General features: G+C 39.4%; 1 protein-coding gene across 1 annotated transcript in view; it reads right to left on the bottom strand.

The window, feature by feature from the left end:
• Positions 1-22653, bottom strand: part of GTF3C1 (general transcription factor IIIC subunit 1) — a gene marked incomplete at its 5' end in the record, with an annotated part of 43212 nt that overhangs the window by 6534 nt on the left and 14025 nt on the right. The window contains 21 exons of the mRNA XM_082006718.1: positions 757-1010; positions 3036-3320; positions 3974-4146; positions 4985-5078; positions 5619-5681; positions 6600-6712; positions 7931-8012; positions 8210-8352; positions 8494-8651; positions 9219-9404; positions 9974-10055; positions 11883-12018; positions 13823-13958; positions 15375-15552; positions 16349-16445; positions 18072-18169; positions 18582-18727; positions 19099-19374; positions 19738-19919; positions 20167-20270; positions 21246-21399. Of these exons, the coding sequence (XP_081862844.1) occupies positions 757-1010; positions 3036-3320; positions 3974-4146; positions 4985-5078; positions 5619-5681; positions 6600-6712; positions 7931-8012; positions 8210-8352; positions 8494-8651; positions 9219-9404; positions 9974-10055; positions 11883-12018; positions 13823-13958; positions 15375-15552; positions 16349-16445; positions 18072-18169; positions 18582-18727; positions 19099-19374; positions 19738-19919; positions 20167-20270; positions 21246-21399 (3140 nt within the window). The remainder of the gene's footprint in view (positions 1-756; positions 1011-3035; positions 3321-3973; positions 4147-4984; positions 5079-5618; positions 5682-6599; positions 6713-7930; positions 8013-8209; positions 8353-8493; positions 8652-9218; positions 9405-9973; positions 10056-11882; positions 12019-13822; positions 13959-15374; positions 15553-16348; positions 16446-18071; positions 18170-18581; positions 18728-19098; positions 19375-19737; positions 19920-20166; positions 20271-21245; positions 21400-22653) is intronic.

The raw sequence follows: 22653 nt of genomic DNA, 5'->3' as shown, positions 1-22653 counted from the left end.
CAGCTGCACTGCTTTGACAGCCAAGGAAAAACGAGAACAACTCCAACGAGCTGTCAGCTCAGTACACCTGGAGGGCATGTGTGGCAGCAGAGATATGAGAAAGAATTTCTATTTTACCTCTAACACAACAGCAACAGGAATGGGCAGGGACAGCACTAGACTGTCCAACTAAAGAGCTAAACAACTAAAGGCTTTCCTGGATACATCTGCATTACAGGTGAAAGGAAGATGCTCTTCAAGAAGGGGGGGGCGGGGAGGGTGCTGATAAATTGCAAATATTCAAGCTCTGAATATTACCAAAATGTTTAAATTGCTGTCGGTAAAAGGCCAGAGATTGGACACCACTATTACAGGCACTCGCATGAGCCAAGTAAATGTGAATTTCCAGTCAAGTAGCTCTGAAAGATTTTCATTTCTCTTTACAGAAGAGAAAGCCTGGGTGCGACATAATAGGGTATTTTAAGTTGCAGAAGGGACTGAAAAACCTCCTAGAGAAGGGATAACAGAGGACAGACTTCCTCTTTGGATTAAGAGTTTCACACAACATGCAATACAGGCAAGGACTTGTTACCAACAAAAGGTGCCTCTAAGTCTTTAAGTCCGGAGAGAAAGCATTACAAGGCAAACTGCATGTGTGATGAAAAAAAGAACGTTCCTATTAAGAAGCTTTGTTCAAATCAGTTCCTCAGCTCATGACTTTGCTGTCTTTCCTGCTCCAACCCACTTCCGTGCAAGTTAGGCCAAACAGAAACTAACCTGGAGACCTGAGTCTTCCTGGAGCTGGTGTACATCGCAGCTTAACCTTCACCTGGCAGGAATTGACCACAATGTTGTCGCTGGGACTCAGATTGCGCGTGCTGACAATTCCAGGGGCGTAGTAGCCTCTCATCAGTAAGTAATTGGTATGAGATGCTTGACGAGCTTTTACTTCTATTCTCCGTTTGCCTCCAGAGCTGTCATCTAAGTCATCATCATCGTCATCATCATCCTCAAGTCCTTCTTTTCCCAAACTACAGCAAACAGAGGTGTTTTGTTTGTTGGCTTTTTTTTCCAAAATAGGAAAGGTGACTCATTACACTAAGCACAGCAAGAACACATGCTATTCTGCATTCCAGTATTTAGTCATGAACAGCTGTGGGTATGTCCATAGCAGACTGATTTAAAATGCTGAGATCAAGCAACTACAGAAAAGAAAATACAGTAGAGGTCTCTGGAAAAGGAAACGCACTCTTTTTTGCAAGCATGTTGAAAAGAACCCCAAATATCTCAGCTTACAGTGCTGAACCTCTTTGGTTTCAGCAGACACTTCATCACGAGGGAACATCTGTCAGAGCACAGAGGCTGAAACCATAAGGGATACTGCAGTACAGGGCAGACAGTGTTCATTTTTAAGGGAGAAAAGGAGAAGAAAGAATTACAGACCAAACATTTCAGTTACTTTAAAAAAAAGCCAAAAAAACAACATAAACCAAACTGCAGACAGCCTCAAAGTAAAGAAAGAATAGCAGTAGCAGCCAGAATAGATTTCCCAGAAATAGTCAAACCGATGCTATTTCTTTCCAGAACACACACAAAAGCCATTGTGGATAATGGTGAAGGCTCTGAAGAACCTGAGCTAACTCTGAAGTTGTCTGTTTTAAGCAGATTATGCCAGAGACAACCAAAAGTTCCTTCTAACCTTTTCTAAGATGAGTTAGACCTTGCGTACCTTCTCTTAAAACATATTTAAAACCAAAAGGGAACACACCGTTTAGAAAAAACAGTGCAAGTATATAACAAGTTGGAAAACTGGACTCAGATGCCCACAGAAAATGGGAGTAGTCCAGGGTTCAGTGTATTTTTGCTAATGACCTGGGTGATAAAATAGCTTAGCAAGTTTGTATGGGATCAAACTGGAGAGGATGCAAGTTTATGAGAAGACAGGATTTGCATTCAGAACACTTCCAGCAAACTGGAGAAATAGTCCAGAAAAGAGCAGGAAGCAATTTCATATGGACAAATGCATGTTATTTCTATCACAGTACTATGCACCTGTCCCTCCACACTATGAGGAAACAATTAAGTAGGTAAAGGAAAAGTAGCTTGTTCTAGGGAATCATAAGAATCAAAAGCTGTACATGAATCTTCACACTGGGGGTTTTTGGCTGCCTGGTTTTTGGCGAGACCATTGCCATTCATCATCTTGGGATGTATTAGCAGGCTTATCACCTATATAACATGATGTAATTGGCACAGACCTTCCAGCAAGAGCATGGCATTTGTTTTTTGACATCACAGTTCAGTGCAGAGGAAAATAATGAGAAAGACAGATCTGGTTAACATGAATAACACACCAAAACCAGAAGTAAAGGAACTGAGGCTGCTCATTTTTAAGCACAAAATATTATGGGAGGAGGATTGTGATAACAATCTTCAAATAGGTAATAAGCTGCTCTAAAGAGAAAGAGAAGAAAGTGTTTTCCATGTATATATACAACAGGCAGCAACAGGTTGAACTACAGCATAAGATTTTACTTGCACTCTAAGAAAAGACACAATGATTGTAAGGATAGATAGTCACAGGATTAGGCTGCCTAGGGAGAGAGTTTCAATTTCAGTGGTACGCAATTACTGGAGGCTTTACAAAAAATTCAACGAGGAGACAATACATAGATTCAATATGGTGGAGACAGGTTTCACTGATAAAGCTGAAACCCTGGTACTAATCCTTCTTAGTCCTTGAAATGAGAAGGCACAGTGTTGATGAAAATGCTCATCTAGCACACACCACTCTCCTTTCCACATCACCTCTGAGAGCAATGAAGTGCCTAGCAATTTAAGTGTCATATATGTGAAGACAAATGCAGTCCAAGGCTATAATGACAGGCACTAACTAAAGTGCCATTAAGTCTTCAGAATGCTCCCTCAGAAACAAAAATCTGAACAATATCGCAGTAAAACATGCAACAATACAGCGCAGAAAATGCTGATGTCTGTCCCAATTTCATTCAGGTTACCCCCAAAATGTATTTACTAGTAGAAATAACAATGTTTACCTTTTTATCACTTCATTTTCCACCATAGTGCTGTCCACCACAACTATCTGCTCTGGGATTCTCACATTCACAGATACAAGTCCCAGGGAGAATAGGGAAAGCATCGCCACACACTGGCCACCAGGTCCATCCATAGGAAATGCAACCATTCCTTCTGATGCTTTGTTTTCTTGATCTTTAAATGAGAAGTTGTCTGGCTGGTCTGATTTTTCAGCATCCTTGAGCTTCTCTAGGAACTGAAAGGACTCTGTACAAATTGTACTGGGAAACCGCCACGTAAAAACTCTGGACAAAAAGACAAATTCAAAGCAGCGCAAAACTTTCATAGTCTGTTCTTACTGTATATGAATTTTAGACCCATGGTAGCACAGAGCAGCCAAATAGTCGAAGTTCCATGATAGAGCTGGTGACCAAGCATCTTCTACATCTGCTTTCACAGTCCTTTTACTAGTTCCAGAACATTAGGTATTTATGCACCATGTAAAGGTCAGGTACTATATAACAAATACAAAGCAAAGATCTCATCTTCTGCTCAAGCACTGAATACATTTACAGTTGAACTCTCCTCCCTCACCCCTGACATTCAGGTACAGTCTAGCACAAAGTAACTGGACAGTAAAAGCAAGCAACCAACCATCAGAATAACAAGATTACTAAAAAAAAAAAAAAAATCTTTCCACCACATCTAGAACTTGGTGCTACCTCTCCTCTCCATAGTTCTTTGTAAAGTCTTGCCCCGCAAACTCAGCTCTATTCCCTGTAAGGCCCTAATTGCTAACTGAATACAGGGCTAACATACATACACACACATTACCTTCTTCTCTTCGGCTGTTATGATCAGGTTCTTTGGTCTAGATACTTCATGTGTATTCTCTCCTCCATGCCAAGCATGCCTGGGTAGGTTCTTTTCTTTGCTCAGTGACCTTTCTGACACTCACCTGTAGTAACTCTGAGACAGCTGATACGACATGGGTACAAAAGGCAAAGCCCGGCTCTTCTTTGGTCCCAGCGTGTGGTTTACTCGGCGGCGATTGACCAAGCTTCTCTTCTGACACTCTAGGAAAGCCTTCACAAGAATGTCATCCCGGTACTCCCGGTACAAACGGAATGTCTGCAAAAAACCCCCATTCAACATAAAAGGCAGTGTTAGCTCTGAATCCACTGTAACACTCACCTACCTGAGGTTTACATTAAATAAGTGAATATGGAGCTACAAGCCAGAAAGTAAATTATACATATAAATTCACTTAACTACACTATTCTGTTCCTTTTATGGGATTCCAGGCTTTGCGCTTTAAAGGCCAATTAAATCAACTAAATACTACCTTGATATTCAAAATGGGATCAGGCTCCCACTAGCATTAGATATGTAAAAAAATGCTCATCTGCATCACATTTTGGGAGATTCTTCCCATCATTTTACCAGGAACACTTGCTTCCATGAGCTTGACTTTCTAGGCTCCACTCTTTCCTGCTGATGAGATCTTACACTCCCTTTGAACTTCTAACTTCACTTTAAGTGCCTGATTAATAGAGGATATATTTTTGTGGTCCCCAGCGCTGAAAGAGAGGCTTCTCAACACCAGTGTCTGCTGGATACTGTCTTTGTGATACCTCTTCCAGAGTGTAATTCCACCTGCTCGAGTGGGCACTAAATCATGGTACAGTTTGACCCGACAGAAAGGATGTGGAGTTTATTTCGTATGGTTTTGGGGAGTTCTTTTGGCCTCACATCTCGCAATCTCATCCTCAGAGAGAAAAGCAACATACTGAAAATCTGTTTAGAATATATAATTTCCTGAAAGCAGACAAGAATAATCCCCACAGAATGGTTAAAAATCTAAGTTTCTGGGTTTCTTTTCTCCCATTTGAAAGAGGCATATATCAAAGTAGGAAGGAGAACCTTTTTAGAGTTGTATGACCAGTAAAGTTTGGTCCAGATACTGTACCTGAAATGACTGGCAAGATTTCATCTGGTTATCTGAGAGTGCCAAAGTGCTCTGAATCAAATTCTGTAGCACTAGAAAATGAATATCATAGACACTGAAAGAAAAAAAGAAAAAAGTTTATTCTTTATGATTTTTGAGCATGAGGTACCTAACTATTAAACTAGCACAAAAATATACAAACTCAGTCACCTGCTTCTGAAATAGATATATAAAGGCAGGAGATCACTACAGCTGAGGATCATTCATGTAAAGGAGCCTGTTACATTTTCCTTGACCTTCCACCCTATATTTTTGGGTCAGTCCAGATAATCCACCACAAAACAAAGGTCTCTCTGTTAACATCTCCTCCTCTTAAGGTATTGCACTCACACAGAAAACATACACCGTTGTCCTAATGATAACAGATCACCATTTTGAGAAAGGCATTGCTGCTGTCACTTTATTCATCAAATCTATAATGTATGTCAGAGAGTCCCTACAACCTTGTGTAAGTATTTTTCTGTTAATAAATTTATACACTGCAACAAACAGATGAAAACCCTACTGAATTAGAAGACTAGGTGACTTTCACTGACGTGGGGGCTGGCGTGACCTCAGAGTCCTAATAGGAAAAAACGGTGCTACTGCTACTCACCTGCTTAGACTATCCTCTTTTGTGTTTTGATTTGTGTCTTCTCCGATTGCCAAAACTCGAAATCTAGTCAAGGGAAGGGAAAGGAAAACACTGAGAAAGTAACATTCTGTGGTTTTATGTCAACCGAGAGACCCAGAGGCTGACAAGCGCAACTGCTAATAAGGCAAGCGTTGGAACACAGCAGGGGAACTATGCAGCCCTCAGCACAAGCGTCAAAAATTAAAAGAACTGTCCAGATCATTCCCCCTTACTCCACTAAGCTATCTGCTGACAAGGAGGTAAAACACATTGACAGGAGACAGTACATAACTGTATTCTATCGCAGCTTTGGACTTCCATCGGCTGTACTTTTGCTGTAATGTACACTCTTCCCAACGAAAGAAAATTTACAAAGGTGGTAAGTTCGTTATCATAAAATTGAGACCCAAATTTTCACACTTCTCTCCAAGTGTTATTCATCATGAAAAACCTTGACTATCTGGGGTTGGAGAATACTGTACTGTATTATACTGAGTGCTCTTCTGTTTCCAGCAGCACATATGATTTAGCTGAGCCACCAGCTACACACTGTGATATAAAATGGGGCCAGTTAATCTATAAAATGGTAAAGGGAAGTCTTCTATTGCGTTCGTATGTTACACCTGGACCAATATCTCTAATAGCAAAGTTGAGGATTTGTTAATTTATGAAAATCTGACATTGTGAATTTCTGGTTTACAAAAAGTCTTATTTAGCAAAATGGGAATGGTTTAAAATAAGCAAGCTTGTGTGAATAACTGAGAATTAGTTATATGTATTTAGGAAGTATGGATTTGAAAGAAACGCTGCTTGTTGTATTTACTGAAACTTCTTTTGATATTAAGAGTACAAGTAACAAAGAGTGTAAAACATGCATAGCAGGGAAGAGGTCTGCTCTATATCGCCCTCCTCTCTCACTCTCTCAGCCCATGTGCAGAGACAAAAGCACCATAACTAAAATACCTGGAAAAGAGTTCCTGCAGAGTATCAGGAATCTCAAGTTTGGGATTTCCCAGGGTTGAACTGAACTTCTCTTTCAGTCTTTCCACAAACTCTTTAAACTCCTTTGCACAAACCTTTGAAAACAAAAGACAGAAATGTTAACAACCTCAATTTCTTAAGAGTTGGAAGAGACCCTCTACTTTGAGAGTGTTCATGGAAAATTCTAGTAGAAATAGCTGTTTTGAATTATCAAGTCAGAAACAGTACAACCAACAAGAGAATGCATCAGAAAAGCTCTGTGGAGGTTGTGTTTGCTGATTTACTTAACAGTTGCAGGTTCTGTCTGTAATCAAGCTCACTGTAACAAACCACCCCCCCCCGAACATATTAAAAACAATCACACTGAATTAACAGCATAAGATCTCTTGCTAGAGCTTTGTTTAAACTTCTGCTTAAGAGTTTTTTTCTCTTCATACCCTTCAGGCTTTATCATGTTTTCCATTAAACCCGTTTGTACAATCAAGTCTTCGAGGACACTTGTGTAACAAGAGGAACAGACCTGGGTCTCTCTGGAAACAAGATTTTATTTGCTTTCAAAAGACAGACTTTAGGGATGGGGACACATGCATGTATTTCAGCAATGTCTCACCAGCGAACAACTATTCTTCATTTAAACAAAAATGAATCTAATAGAACTGGATGGAATTTTCTGACAATAATATGAATTGTCATTCCTGAATAAAAATAAAGAAAATTTTGCTGTGACATTGTCCCAGTTGTGAAGGTTTTGAGACTCAAAATGGAATTGTTTGCACTGAAAGTGGAAATAACTTTTCGATTTGAAATTGTGGTTAATTTAAGCCATAACAAGCTCAAAAATTAAATAAAAATCTTTTGACTGACCAAAGGAAGGCTCCTCATGAAATTTGCATGCATTCCTGCACTCATCCACAGAAGCTAAAGCAATATTTTGACACACAACCAGAATAAAAAAAATAAGAAATTACAGAACAAAAGTGTTTTCTTGCTCAGATAACAAGGAGGCTGAGAGGCTTAAAAAAAATTCAGGGCATATGGATGCTCAGTCATGGATGTTTATAAACAAGCACATTGTAAAAAAAAAAATTCGTTGCACAGCAGTGCTGTTTACGTGCCTTTGGAAGGCTGCCTGTGTCCACTTTACTCTCAAAATAGCCATGATGCTACATTTTTACAGCGATGCTATTTTTAATATAGCTAAGGGTACAAGGGAGAAGTTAAGATATGAAATCACAGTAATCAGAACAGTGCAAGTACTCAGTAACCCAAACAGTGGGAAGTACTCTATGACCTTTAGAATACTTCCCTCCTACCTGTGGATCTTCATAATTGTTTTCTCTATTCATGAAATCTTCAATGAGGGCTTTATCTTGGTAAACCTCAGCAAGGCAAACTCTGCAACAGATACAATTGAAGGTGTTGTACATAGTTGAAGTTCTCCCAATTCACACAGATTTGGTAGCACTAGGGTGCAAAAAAGTTGAAATTTATATTCACATGAAATAAGACAAAACCATAGGAGGACCATATCCCTTCACTTAATTGCAGGAGAATTTAGCCTATACCTAGAACACAGACAGAAATCTTCTTACTTATAATTAAGATACGTCTGTGGATTTCTGACAATATAACGAGCTCTTCGTCCAACAGAATGAGAAGTTTTATCGAGCGACTCCTCAAAGCTGGCATGCATGATATCCCGAACTACTTGCCATGGAACAAAGGGCCCTTTTACCTGTGTGAAGAACAAAAGTGTCTGGAGTTAAACTTCAGCTTTTCCATACACAAATGACGGTTAGCACCAGGATGAATTCCTAGGACTGATGAAATGTGTGTTCAGTACATAGATCCCCTAAAGAGAGGTCCTACTAAATACCTTTGCGTTTAGCACATGACTAGCAATTCGGCACAGCATGAGCAGACTGTCTTCTTGCACTGTCCAGGTGACACGCAGACGCGTCATTCTCTGCAGGGCACTCTGGTCAGCTTCATCATGGTAGCGGAGTCTTTTGCTTTTTTCTACAGAATCCTCTTCTAAGAAACCCAGAAAAAAACCCCCAAACAGTTAGTTATCTCAGCGCTACATATTCTGATTAATTCAAACTCCTATCGCAGGCAGTATCAGCATCGATTGGAGTTTGTAAGAATAAAAGACAAAAGCAGAGAAGGAAGTGGCAGTTGAGAAAGTAAAATGCATTAATACCTCTCCCAGGAATGAGAAAACAAGCACTTCAGTTAGTAAACTGACTACCTACAGCATGATAGCATGAAGAATCTTTAAGCCAGCTATCAAAAGTTGATGGTGAATTGCAAGGAGTTAAGCTGGTTCACACACAATTGGAATTTCTTTAGTTTGTACAGTAGTGTAACCAGGATTCACACACAGGTAACAGTTACAGCACGCTGCTGTTTTTCCTCCACAGCTAGTACAGAGCCCCCGGACATCTGAACCTCTCCACTGAAAGACGCAACCTAAAGGATGGCCAGTAAGTTTCCATTTCCCACACTACGTGACAGTCGCACCAGCTTTTCTACAGCAACTTACAGCAGACACGTGCATCAGAAAGAATGCTTCATTTTCCTGGTGTGTTAGTTATTTACCTTTCTTTTTCTTCTTTGTCTTCTTCCCAATGTCCTTCCTAAGCCTCTTCCTCTTTTGGCTTTTTCCACCTCTCACTCGCTTGGTTCGATCCTGGGTTGGTTCTTTACTTACTTCAACACATTCCTCTTTCTGGACAAGTGACTCGGATCCTACCTTTCCTTCTCCCAAAACATTAACTTTGTTACCTAAAATGACACATATTTACAGTAGTGGAGCTTTATAGCAATTACATTCTGCAATATTAAGGTGTAAAGAGCAAATGCCAAAGTTTCAGTATATTAAGACACAGATGCCCTCTCAGACTTGCCCTTTGTTAGTCATGTCATTCCATGCCACTTCTTGGCAGCTCACACAGAATAAAATCCCACTTAAATGCGGAATCATCAAGCAATTACTAAGTCTAGCATACAGTGCACAAACACAAGGGAACGAGTTGAGGTTTTATATTCAGCCTGAAGCACAAAAGGGATAAAAATTGTTGTTCTATAGGAAAGGAAATTATTTACATGTCTATTTTACTGCCCCAGAAGCATCCTAGATCATTGTAAGGAGACAGGAACAACCCATGTCATCAATACTGGAAAAAAAAATTGTTCCATATATCCAGAAATAGGGAAGAAAATTATTTATCTATTTTACTGCCCCAGAAGCATCCTAGATTACCGTAGGGAGACAGGAATAACCCACACCATTCATACTGGGTTTGACAGAGACGCTAACAGCTACAGACCCCCCACCAGCATTACCACCTTACCTCCAGTACTGAGTGGAAGGGGGTGTTTTGTTAAGAATGTTTGGAGTCTCACTGTCAGTCCGTTTTCAGAAACTGTACTTTCCTAAGACAAAACAGCTTTCAAAAAGGTGATATGCAAAAGGAGTGCACTGATTTTAACATCACTATACATGATATTCTTTGAGTAGCGTCAGAAATAAATTTTCAGTGTAAAGGAAAAGGTCCCTGGCTACAATGGAGAATTCATTTGTCTTATTACTACAACATATTTGAATGGCTCTAGAGCTTTTCTTAAATCATACTGTAATGACCACTAGATTACAAAGGTTAGAACTTCAGCAAGTCTCCTCAAGTTTAAAAGAAGTTGTCACTGGAAAAGAAATGCTTATGTCTTTCACTGCTACAGAGGCTGAACAGATTTTTCTGTAAAACAGTATTTTTTCAAAGCTTTTTACTTTCCAAAGAAACTTCTAAAAAGCACAAAACCAAAATGCAAACACAAAACATTAAGTAAATGCCTCCTACACCATAGTCTATCCATCTTAAATCCGAGCCCAAACTGACTGCAACGTATTAGGAGCTTTGCCGTTCTCAGCAAAACCCATTTTACTTGAGTGGAATTCATTGGTGAGAGAAGTTGGTCACAGAATTGGAGAGGAAAGCCAAGACTGAAGAATTGCAGGAGGTCCTGTCAATGCTGAACAACTACATGACAGAACAGCAGATGAAATTCAGGGTGAAATGATCCTGCCTGAGGTCAAAACCAAACTCCTCTAATTTTACATATACACTGATAGGCTCTAATCTGACCACTACTTAGGGTAGGGTAATTTCAGACAGTTCTGTGAAAGTACCTGTTCAATGCTTGGTAATGGTCAAAAAGCAAAGCACGTGTAAGGAATTCTTAGGAAAGGAGAGTGACACTATGCAGCTATGTTTGCCACAGTGTGAATGCACTATAAGATTCTATTTTAACCTTAAAAAGCATATAGTACAACTAGAACAGGTTAGAAGAAAGGCAAGAATGATTAAAAGTAGAATAGGTTCCACATGGGGAACAGTTAAGTAATCTAGTAGACACCAGTCTTTAAAAAGACATAATGGGAAACATAAGAGATGTTTTCACAAAATCCAGTGAAACAGAAAGGGTAATGAAGAATGACATTTTTCACAGCTTCCTTTAGTACTACAATTACTAGGGAGCTTAAACCATCAAAAGGAAGCGGTGACACATAATAGGACTTTGAAACACTTTGCTATATGAAGTTGTGGATACTAAAGGATTTACACGTGTCCAAAAACCAATTAGACAAATTAATGCTAAAAGAAAAAGCTATTAAAAGCTTTGAAACATCACCCCCAGGTTTAGAATAGCCTTGAGCCAAACTTGCAGACAGCTGGGAGAATATTCTGAGGAAATATCACTACACATCTACCTTGCTCTTACAACCTTCCCTACAAATCTTTTATTGGCAACCATCAGAGACAGGACATTAGGCAGAACTCGGATGGCCATTCTTATTTGCCTGTGTTGGGCTTCCTAGTAATTTTTCTTCTTTTTTTTTTTTTTTTCTCCTGTGCATATTTTCTTGTTCTGGATGTTTCAGTCTTCATCTGACAACTTTTACATTTCAGAAAAGCAAGAAGCATCACTAAGTAATCTAAACTGCTTGCTTAATAAAGTATTTCTCCTTTGGTTGAATATATTACCAAATTCAGTTCAGACAACTTTTATGTCCAATTCTTTCATTCAGTTCAGCACCAGGATTTACCACATTCAGCATTCATTTCTTTCCAGTGATGCAAAACCTTACTGAGACACACGACTGAGAAAGGATGTGAGCAGTAAGATTTTGCTAGCAGTATCTCAAACTTAAGAATATTAAAATTTGGAAAAGCCCTTACAGTATATAGATTTAAAAATACCCACCTTCCTAGTCTTATTGATTATGTAGCTTGTCCAGATCCAATTGCGTTTTAGATGCCCATAAAAGCTGGAATCCAGACCTGCAGCTCCTAACCCGTCTCCAGGGATAGTTCCATCATCAACCACCTCTCGGCTGCCTCTAAGAGAAAGGGTAACAAAATACACAGTAATTATTTCGTAGGGAGTGCCTTCCAGCCGCTCGCAAGCTACGTGCGTGCAATATGCAGAACTCTCCTCTCGGCTTCCCAATTTAGATCGGGCTGGGAAAGAAGAGGAGAAAAGAGATGCTCTGTTCCAGGAGTAGCGCGACAACAATGCTTTTCCATTAAGTTTTAATCCCTGCTATTTAATGACTGCGCTTTCAGTTTAAAGGTTACACCCAGAGCAACTTCATTACTGTTAACTAAGTTCCAATGGCCACATTAAACTCTGTTCTCAGCACCACTCCCGCCACGGAACTAGAGAAAATACCTGCTCACATGAAAAACCCTCTCAGGAGTAGTGTGGGGAAAAATCTTCCCCAGGAGCTAAAGGCAATCATAACCCTTTTTCACACTGACTGACAAGCACCAGTCTCTCCAGTTTTCCACCAAATACATTAAAGCTTGTTTAAATACACATACAAGCCATCAAAACACCACACTGCAGTTCTCTCCCTGGAAAGAGGATGAAGCTAACAATGAATAGCGTGTAATGGATGGACTGGTTACTCTTCATGAATGAGCTAGTTAATTACTGTGGCATTACAGTGCAGAATGAAAAAAAATTTCTTCTTTATAAATATGACATTTTGCAAGAAATCATGGGGACAAACTTACCTCCTCCTCCTCAAAAAAAAATCAAACTATGAATGAGCTTTGCATATGGAGTACATACAACAGCTCTGACAATCCAGTAATAACACCAAAGAGTATTTTTGAAATCCTGTTTCACCTTATGAAAGACTTTTTGAAAGCTACCATGAAAAGATTATTGAAGTCAAGCTTTCAATAGACAACTCTTTCATTATAACATTACATCAATTAAATCCAAAAACTGTTTCTTGACCTTAAAGATGCTGCAGTTATCTCCAGCCTAACTGCAAGTAAACACCAGATATCCAATTTAAAAAGATTTCTTACCATACAATGGAGACCATATGCGAAAGCTGACAAGTGGACTGAACAGTATTTTTTTCCTATCAGCAAGGATCAGTGGAATTAGATTCCCTCAACCCCATTCATTTTTTAAGACAACTTGATACATCTACCTGTAACACTGAACTAACGGAAAATACTTTTAAAAAGATTGTTTATTAAAACAGTATATTGACAAAACTAAACCGCAGTGCACAACCCAATATAAAGTACAACTGGCATTCTGCATGGCTGTTACAGGTTGCGAGTGTACAACCCTCCCAAGTATTCTGGTTGTGATTAGGCTGAAGGTGAAGTGCTCCAGCGATCACTTCCAGATTTCACCAGTGTACACCAATACCACATTACTAATTAATCTGTAAACAGCGTTCAGCAAAGTGCACCACAGAAGGACAGAAGTCAGAACGTGACACTGTGGAGCTACTGAGGCTACAGGGTATTTCAGATACCGTGATATAAAGCACAGGAACAGAGAATCTTCCAATTTTTCCCTTGCTTTAACCGTACCTAGGAAGCACTCTGTCCCTCTCAACTTTGCTTTTCCCAAGACTCTTGGAACACACTCAGAATTGTTTTTTACCATTCCTCTAGGAAAAAAACCTGCTTGGTAGACAAGTTACTTGTAAACATGATACATAACTACACATCTTTTTAATCAGATAGCCTCTGAAATACAAAGAAAAACCCCACAACACCCAACTGAAATGCTAGACTTGTAACTGCTTTTGCTATTAACATCCTCAAAACTAGAACAGTTCTTGTGGCCTGCTCTATTCAAGCAACAAAGCAAGGATGAAGGTGACATACGTGGTGTATTCCAACATCGCACACTTTCGTTCCAGATTGTGTTTATCCACTGCTGACTCTTGTTCCATTTCTACATCTAGTGCGGTCTCCTCCCCTTGAAGATTACTTTTCTTTGAACGAGGACAGCGGACAACTCCTAGACATACAAATGGATTTGACTATCAGCACGAGAAGTAAGGCTTCAACCCATTTTCAATCCACCCTGCTATGGCAAACTCCTGCTCCCAAAGAGCAGTAACATTTTTATCACTTCTCGCCAAAATGTGCTACTTCCTCACAGAGGCTAATAGCGTTCTAGTTAACTTCCAGTAGAAGGCACTAACTTGTCCAAAATTGTATACAGGGCAGAAGTAATGGGAGGCTGGCACCCTTCATAAAGGAAAAAAAAAAAAAAAATCAGCAGTTCACTGATATTCTAGGCATGGATCACAGCCTTTCAGATACTCAAATGTGGCAACAGTCCCCAAAAAATCCTACGGCAGGTTGCGGCTGCTGAAACAGTCTGAACATTTTGCACGTCTGACACCACGATGGAGATACGTTTAGTTATTGCAGAGGAGTCACGTTTTATACTAACAGAACTCAAAGGTAGGAAAAAAATCCCCAATTTCTGGATTACTATTGCTTTTTGGCCACCCATGCTACAAAGACAACACAGCAGGACTAGATCTCCGGCAAGTATCTGATCTAGAGGCTCAAAATAAATTTAAATCCAGCACAGAGCAATTTTCCCCTCAAGGCTCAACACAGAAAACAATTAACTGGAATACGACAGAGCTTCCATAAATATGCAAAACTGCTGAAACAATATCATTCCCATATTTTGGGGGCTAAAAGTAATCATGGTCTGACTAGCTTGCAAAAGCTGCAACAATCACAAACGTGCTACCATTTCACAAACATGTAAGGAACCTTTTGCACAGAACTGCTTCAACGCAGAAGTAAGACAAAATTATGAACATATGAACAAATCCTTTTACCTGGCTAACTAAATCACAGAAATACAGAATATTGTTGTCTAAGATTTCAGGAGAAATCTCTTACCTCCAACTTTTTTTTTTTGATAATGTATACTTGCTGTAACTGTATATCCTTTTTAAAAATGTGAAAGGATCAAACCCAAACATAAACAAAAAAAATGGGGTGCATAAATTCACTTCATTTCCACTTCTCATCCGACTCAAGCTATCTGTCAGAAGATTTAGCAACTTTTTTTTTTTTAAGGAAATTGGATCTCTGTTTAAACTCAGAGCGCGCTATGGCAAAAATATTCTAGTAACTATTTTCAAAAAGGCTGTTTCAAAGCCGGATTAAAATCTTACAAGGCTATTATCAAATTTGATACTTCCACAGGACGGCAATGTTTTTCCCTTCCCACCGCTCTGAAAATTTCAAGTGGCTCTCAACTTCACAGAATTACAGACAGCTTTTTTTTGATGCACGAGGCGATCAGACAAAAGAACAAAACATCAGAAGTGACAAAACAGAGCCTGCCTCAAGTTTTAGGAAAGGAGGAGGAATAGCGGTCTAAGAATGTACAATTATACCATACCCAACGGTGTGTTAAGGCAGACACACTGCAAATCAAACCAGAAGTTTTCCACATCCTGCATGGTATTCAGAACATACAAGCGTCTCTCAAACGGGCGGCTACTTTGAGCCAGGTTATAGTGCGGGTCACAGACAGTGGTATCAACAATCACAGCATTTCTCTTCATATACACAAAGACCTGTCAAATACAGTATATTTCAGGCTGGTAGGTAGAAATAATTGAAATTGCCTAATTTACAGGATGCACAATTTAGTTTAGGACTGCTCAGCATTTTCTCAGTCTTTGCTGTTTTGAGCCAGTACCCAGATAGAAGACCAGGTGCTAGCTCAAAACAGCCCAAGACACCCATCCTCACCCTACTGCACTGTACTCACAAATTTCCCTTGCCAGCAATCCAGAAATTTTGTTTCTAGATTTAGAACAGTTTCTTTTCCCTCTCGTGCACAGAATACTCCAGGTTTCCACAGAGAGTGCCTACTTCCTACAAGCTCTCATTCAGGATTTGATCAAATGTGGTTTGGGGCCTAATTATCTTTCTTACCCTCATAAGTATCTATTGGGACTGCTTTCACCTTTGCATGTGCCTCCATAACAAGATGTGTATGAATATCATTATTTTACTCTGATTAGTGACTTTATTCTGTGTCAGACATCCAATGCCTAACATCTTGATGGAAAAGAACGTTGGCATGCTCATTTTTCATGAAGTGCTGCCAGTCTGGAACCTCCCAGATCATTACTGCGTGCCGCATTCAGCATTCTACTCTACAGCATTTGAGTAGTGTCTTTCCAGAGAAAGAGGTAAAAATTATTTGCACAACTTGCAATATTTCACTTGCATCTGGAGGTTAGCATATATATCTGAAACACCAGTATTTTACTTAAATATTTAAGGTAATTACAACCCCCAAATCTTGCATTTATTCCACTGGACAAAAACATGAATAATAGCAAAAATTAAAAAAACATTCACCTGGTCTTTGTCTTGAAACTTCTCTGTTGGGCCAAACTGTATCAGTCCCATATAACATAATCTTTGAAGGTTTTCCACCACTGAAAAGATGTACCTCCTGCAGCAATATTAGGAATATTACAATTAGCACTCATGAAAACAGTCAAAATTATTCCAGAAAACATGCCACTTTCATACAGCAACCTGAAGTTTCAGGAAACCATTGCTTTTTTGGAATACAGAGTTTTAGAATTTCTAATGCGGTATTTTTATTTGAATTGTCAGCCTATGGAAAACATACAACATCCCAAAGCTCCACGTTCCCTTTCCTCAAATCACAAACACAATATTTTAGTCAAATACTAACTAAAATTTTGCTAGCATAGAAGAAAATTAGCCAGAAATACCGTATGTAAAAACGAATTAAACAAGGTCAGAACACCAGCAGATCTGCAGACAATTTCATGTTATGCAAAGACAACATGAGTAAGAAAACAGAAAAAGACTGCTAAATATGGGCTGATAAGCTTTAACATGTGTACGCATAAAGAACTGGGCAATGATCCCTGTAGTTAAGGTTGTTTAGAATTACTGCTCCAAGAAACTACTTTCAGTTGCTTATAGCTTTGGCAGAGCAAAAAGTGCAACATTTCCTACACTCTATATCTACTTATATGGCAAAATTCTGGAAGCTGCAGGAAAATTCTGCAAGGTCTAGTTTCTGAGAGGGGGTTTATAAAAAATCAGCTTTGCCCACAATTAACTTCACCGAGATCTAAGTTTTTCTGTACAGTTAAATGGGAATTGTATTTTGGCAGGAGTTTTCTCTAGGGTTCTGAAAGATCATTTGACAAGCCCAGAAGTATTGAAGCAAATTTGGCAGAGTTTGAAGTTTTAGTGAATGGGGGGCAAAGAGACAACATGGTTATGTGTCATACTGCTTTGCATAAACCTATCAGATGGAGATTGCAGATTTCAGAAAATCCGCATAAATCAAAATAAACCATAAACCCAGTGTCCTTGTTACGAACATTTACCAAGTAATAGGTTAGGAGTTGCAAAACGGAGCTGACCATGGGTCTCGACAGCTGATACTGTCTAGCACTATTCACTCAACAATGACATATTTGCAGGTTTGCAAAGTGTTGTCTAAGCCTTCAACCACCTAAATCCACACCCTTTGCGACGACTTTCTGGGGAAACGAACATGGTGCTGGTGATTCCACATATTTAAATGACCTTCCCTTAATATTGCTTTCCCTCCCTACCTTCAGTCCAATCTCAATTTTTAAATCTCCGAGATGAGGAGTGGTAAGCAATGGCAGACATGCCACCGAGAGCAGTAGAAATTGAATAGTATGTATGAAAGGCAGGAACTGGGAAACGTGGCATCTTCTGAAAGATTTATGAAGGACAGCAACATTTAGACTCTATTAAATTCTGAATTTAGCAGCAGTCAGGAGTGTGTTTCATGCAGAAGTAACACCCTGCTGACAAGTTATGAAGGACAGAACCTCTCAGCTCTCAAACACTGCCTGACAGCATGCATGAATATTGTTTATTAGTTTCTTATTACCTTCTACTTGGGAGAGAAAAACAGAATCTGCCACACTATCCTTAGAAGATTGATGATCCTTGTCTTAAGTAACAAAGTTCTCTTTGACACAAACAGGAAATAACGGAGAAAACAGTCAACCACTGTTGTTTCCCCCCTAGCGCCATTTACTTTGACTCATCTGCTTACCTTTTGTAGAGAAGCTGCTGTCGGACTGACCTTGGAAGAAATCTGATCAGAGTGTGCTTTTTTAGTGGATCATTTAAAAAATCTTCCAGACCATCCACCTAGAATTATTTTAGAAGTTAATCAAAATGCAAAATATAACTATCCTTTAAAGTATCAAGCTTTGCTACCAGAACTGTGTACTGAAATATGTTCTAAGCAAATGTTGCTGCTTTTGTAAAATGCTTAAACATTCTTCTTCTTAATCAACGAAGCAGAAGATTCAGTGAAATTATGAAAAGCTCTTTGCCAACTATTAGCTTAAGAATTCACAGTATTACAGGGCTATACATTTTTTTCAGTGTGGTTGTAAAAGCAACTCACTTTTCTGTAAAGGACTATCAAGAACTAAGGTGTCTACGCTCTGATGGCTCATTTTGTAAAACAGACTAAGAGGGTATTTGGTACTCCTTGTAGGTACAGTTCTTATCAGACTTTAAAGTAAAACAAATGTGAAACAAAAAAGCACTATACCTTGTAGCTGACTTGTACTATCTGAACGAAGAGGGAGAGGGGCAAGCAGAGAAGAATGTCACTAACAAGAGCCCATCCAAATCCAAACTCTCTGTGAACTGGGAGAGGAGGGACATAGCGCATCCATGACACATCATCCACGTACACTAGGAAGAAGATGACTGGCTTAGATTTAGACATAACAAAGCTAATCACAGAATCATAGAATAGTTTGGGTTAGAAGGGACCTTTAAAGGTCATCTAGTCCAACCCCCCTGCAATGAGCAGGGACACCTCCAACTAGATCAGGTTGCTCAGAGCCCCGTCCAACCTAATAGTTATACTAATAGTTTTACTGGGAAGTGTTCAAGCAGAACACATTTGTCCGTTCATAGTCTGGAAATCTGAAAATCTAAAGTGACCTGAAAAATTATCTAAACCATTGATTTTCAATCTTTTTTGAAGTAGACTTTTACCTTTTTTTCAGTGCTGAACCATGGCAAAGCCTGTAGTAAAGTCAGGATGTGCTGCTACTTACCTGTTTGATTTGACAACTCTACTTCAGTCTCCTGTGCAGAGATTTCAGGATTCACCACAGTTGTCATAATTTCTAAGGTCCCATCTGGTTGCGCTTCAAGTACAGCTGCATTCACATCCAGCCCTTGTTTGCTGCCTTTTTTCTCACCATCACTACCTCCTTTTTGCTGTGTTCCATTTAAAGGGTGTCCATAAATTAAGTACCAGAGGAACATGTGGACCATTCTTAAACGGGGCATTTTGGGAAGAAAGCCAAGAGAACGCCCAAGTCCTGGAACTGGGAGGGAAGATTAAGTAACAAATAGAAATAAAAAGATCAGAACAGGAGAAATAGCTACCTCTGCAAAACTCATGTGAGGAAAATGGAAGGAAAGATGGGCAGTTGAAAATAAGTATGTTACAAATATTAAGTTACAAGTAGTGAAGAAGTAGTAGTGAATACAAATACTCCAGTTCATAACTGTAAAAAAACATAAGCAGCTAAGAAAACACTGGACAATGCTTTAACATAAACTCAATTTTTTCTTCCATATAAGAAGAAAAAACCCACTTGTATCTTCGGAGAGCCCAACATCTGAAAGCGATTATTAATAATACATGGCAAAGTGAAAGATGATAGAAAAAGCAAAGTTAACTGTACCTGTAACAGGGTGATAGTTTTTTAGCTGTGTTATGCCCATTTTTTCATCAGTTTTTCTTGCCCGACTATTATCAGCTTTACATGAGCTTTCTTGTGTTTCTCCCGAGTCAGGAACTGCCTCTTGCCCCAGGTTTTCTTCCTCAGCATGCTCCTGGGATGCTGGTGTCTGGGGAACTTTAATCCTGTATTAAAACCACAGAGCACTTTGGTAAAAGTTAAGCAGAGTTCAATTCCTCCTCTTTCCTGACTTCAGGAGATATTCAGCATCTTGCTTCATCTTTGGGCTTCCATTTCACTACTGCTAAAGAAGAGATTTATCTTTTCTTTTGTTTGCTTTGTGTTTATTTCCTCTGCATATTTTTGCACGTACTAGATACGCCAAGTTCCCTACACAAGCCCAAAACCACCCAAACCATCATTGCAACTTGCCTGTTTGCTGTGCTTGAATTGGAGATTCGGAAACGCACCTGCTCAATGGCACTCTTTACAAGGGGATCATTAGGACTCACTGAAGGATGCACAACAAACTCTACCTGTTCAGAGCAGCAGCAACAAACAAAAGGTATTTATGGAGATATTGGCTCTTAATCAGCTGCATAAATTATCAGATATTAACAGACACTTAATTAACAGTAGCCACAATGGATGAATCCTATGAAGGTTTAATAATTCACAGAATATGAACACTTTTGGATCAAAACTCCTGTTGCTAGTTTATATTAAGCAAGAGGCCAGACCTATGGTCCCTGTACCAACAGTTAACGTCATTTCTACAAACCTTAGTTTTTTTGGTTTTTAAAATCTGGACTATTTGGGGAACAACCACTTCAACTTGCAAATATTAGAGTGAAAGGGATAAATGAAAAGCCATACCTCATAAGACCAAACTAATACATACTGTTGCTGAAAGTACACGCACAATTCAGACTAGTAAGATTTCATATGTGCTCCACAGTAATTGTGCAGCAGGTAATTTTCAATAGATTCTCTCCCTGCTTATGAACAATTCACACTAGAGTTACAATGACTAGTCTCATCGTTATAACTACAGACATTTTACTTCCATAAACCTCAATAACAGTGGATTGTTGTTTTTAAAAAAATAGATCACGTTCTATAAATTTCAACTTAGAAGCTAACTTAGGATTTATCATATACTCTTGGATTTCAAAAAGGGATTAAATAGAATTGCGTTGCAGCCTGACAGTGCAGGGAGAGAACCATGAATTGCAAAACCAGTAAGGAGCAGAACCTCTTAGAAGTGAGATTCAGAGACTTTGATCTCTGGACTATTCCTTGGTCTCACAATTATCTGCAGTACAATAATTGAAAGCACTAATCTGGTTTTCACAGTAGCTTAGTTTGGGACACGTAGCTTCTGGGCAGCTCAACTGTGGGTTCTGCTACAAAGAGTCATCCATATATTTCAGCAAAAAGACCCAAAACATTTTGACAAATCAGAAGGTTGTGAGAAAAGCTGTTTCTGCTGCCAGGGTTTGTGCAGTCACCTTTTTACTAATGCCATCTTGAATGACTGTAGTACGATAGAGTCTGAGGAGTCCTTCTCGTGCCAGCTTCTGTACCAGTCGTACAATAGACTTTTTGCAGCATTTAGTGGAGACACCTTCTTGCTTCTCTTGATCCATGACCATTTTCTGAAGCCTAAAAGATGCAAAAAATACCTGGCATTTTAAGCCCAGCAATGCTCCAAACTGCCTAAGTAGTTTGTTAGAGGATGCGGAGTGAAAGGATATTTCCCTATTTCAGCAATTACTTCTCACTTTTCCCTTTTGCTGCAGGTAACTGGTAACTTAGCTTTAAATTTCAGCTTTATTTCCTTTATAATCAAGCTTATCCTTTTTACGTGAGGACTGCTGTTACGACGACAGCAAATTCTCAATGCCAGATTTCTCTGTGTATGGCTATAGTGCAATTACGAATGCAGCCTCCCTAGGGTCAGGAAAACCTACAGCTTTTTCTAACTGCCGATTAAACATATGCAGTTTATATTTCCACTTCTGACCTCAGTTCAGCTTGGGGCAGAAAGAGTTTACTTAGTGGCCTTCAGAGCTCAGAAACTACACATGCATTCACAATATAGATACTCATAGCCCATCACTTGAAGCCAGCTCACTTCTTCCCTTGTAGCAGTCCGCAGGAGCGCACCCACACCCGACTCTCCTAATGCCTGTTCGCATGCATTTTTTCACAAATGCCCCAGGCCCTATTTCTAACTCTTTCAATCCTGGAGAAGGATTGACTCTTTCAATCTGAAAAAGATTTGGAAAGGTATTAAAGGAATGAGGCAATAAGCAAGTGTACGCAGAGACTTCAACTTTTTCAAAAGAATGCCACATCCTGGTAACTAACGTAACTGGAGTGACAGCACCAGCAAGTTTCCTTGGTAGACACTGGGGAGGGGTGGAACTTTCACCGGTGCTGGGGGAACCTCTAAGCTACTGAAGGGGACAGCTGAGACTTGAAATATCTTCTGAGCCTGCACTTGGATGCAACTAGATCAGTGATGAAGGTGGTATCAGAAGACAGGGCTCTAGTTTCACAACACTCTGCAATTGAACTAGGTGACAGAAGGTTTCAAAATTCTCAAACCAGAGGAGAATAAGGCCTTGATTTCTTACTAAATTCCTATATCAACCAGTCCTGTGTCTATTTACATGCCAGGATCTTATGTGCTAACACAGAAGATGGGTGGTGCAGTCATATTTGCTACAATAGAGTCATGCTAATTTGGAAGCCACAACAACAGGAAAGCACCAGAATTTCCATTTCTCTGTGAAGGTGAATCTTAAAGATGTTATAGCATTCAGGGAAGTATCTTTAATGCAGATAAGGCAAGCCATGAGATGACAGAAGACCATCCCACAAAATTGCAAAGAAAAGTAAACTTTCAGCACC

The sequence above is a fragment of the Phaethon aethereus genome (assembly GCF_964289735.1).
Source record: "Phaethon aethereus genome assembly, chromosome: 15".
Taxonomy (NCBI): Eukaryota; Metazoa; Chordata; class Aves; order Phaethontiformes; family Phaethontidae; genus Phaethon; species Phaethon aethereus.
Note: the sequence above shows the minus strand (reverse complement) of the source record. Positions and strands in the feature narration are given on the sequence as shown.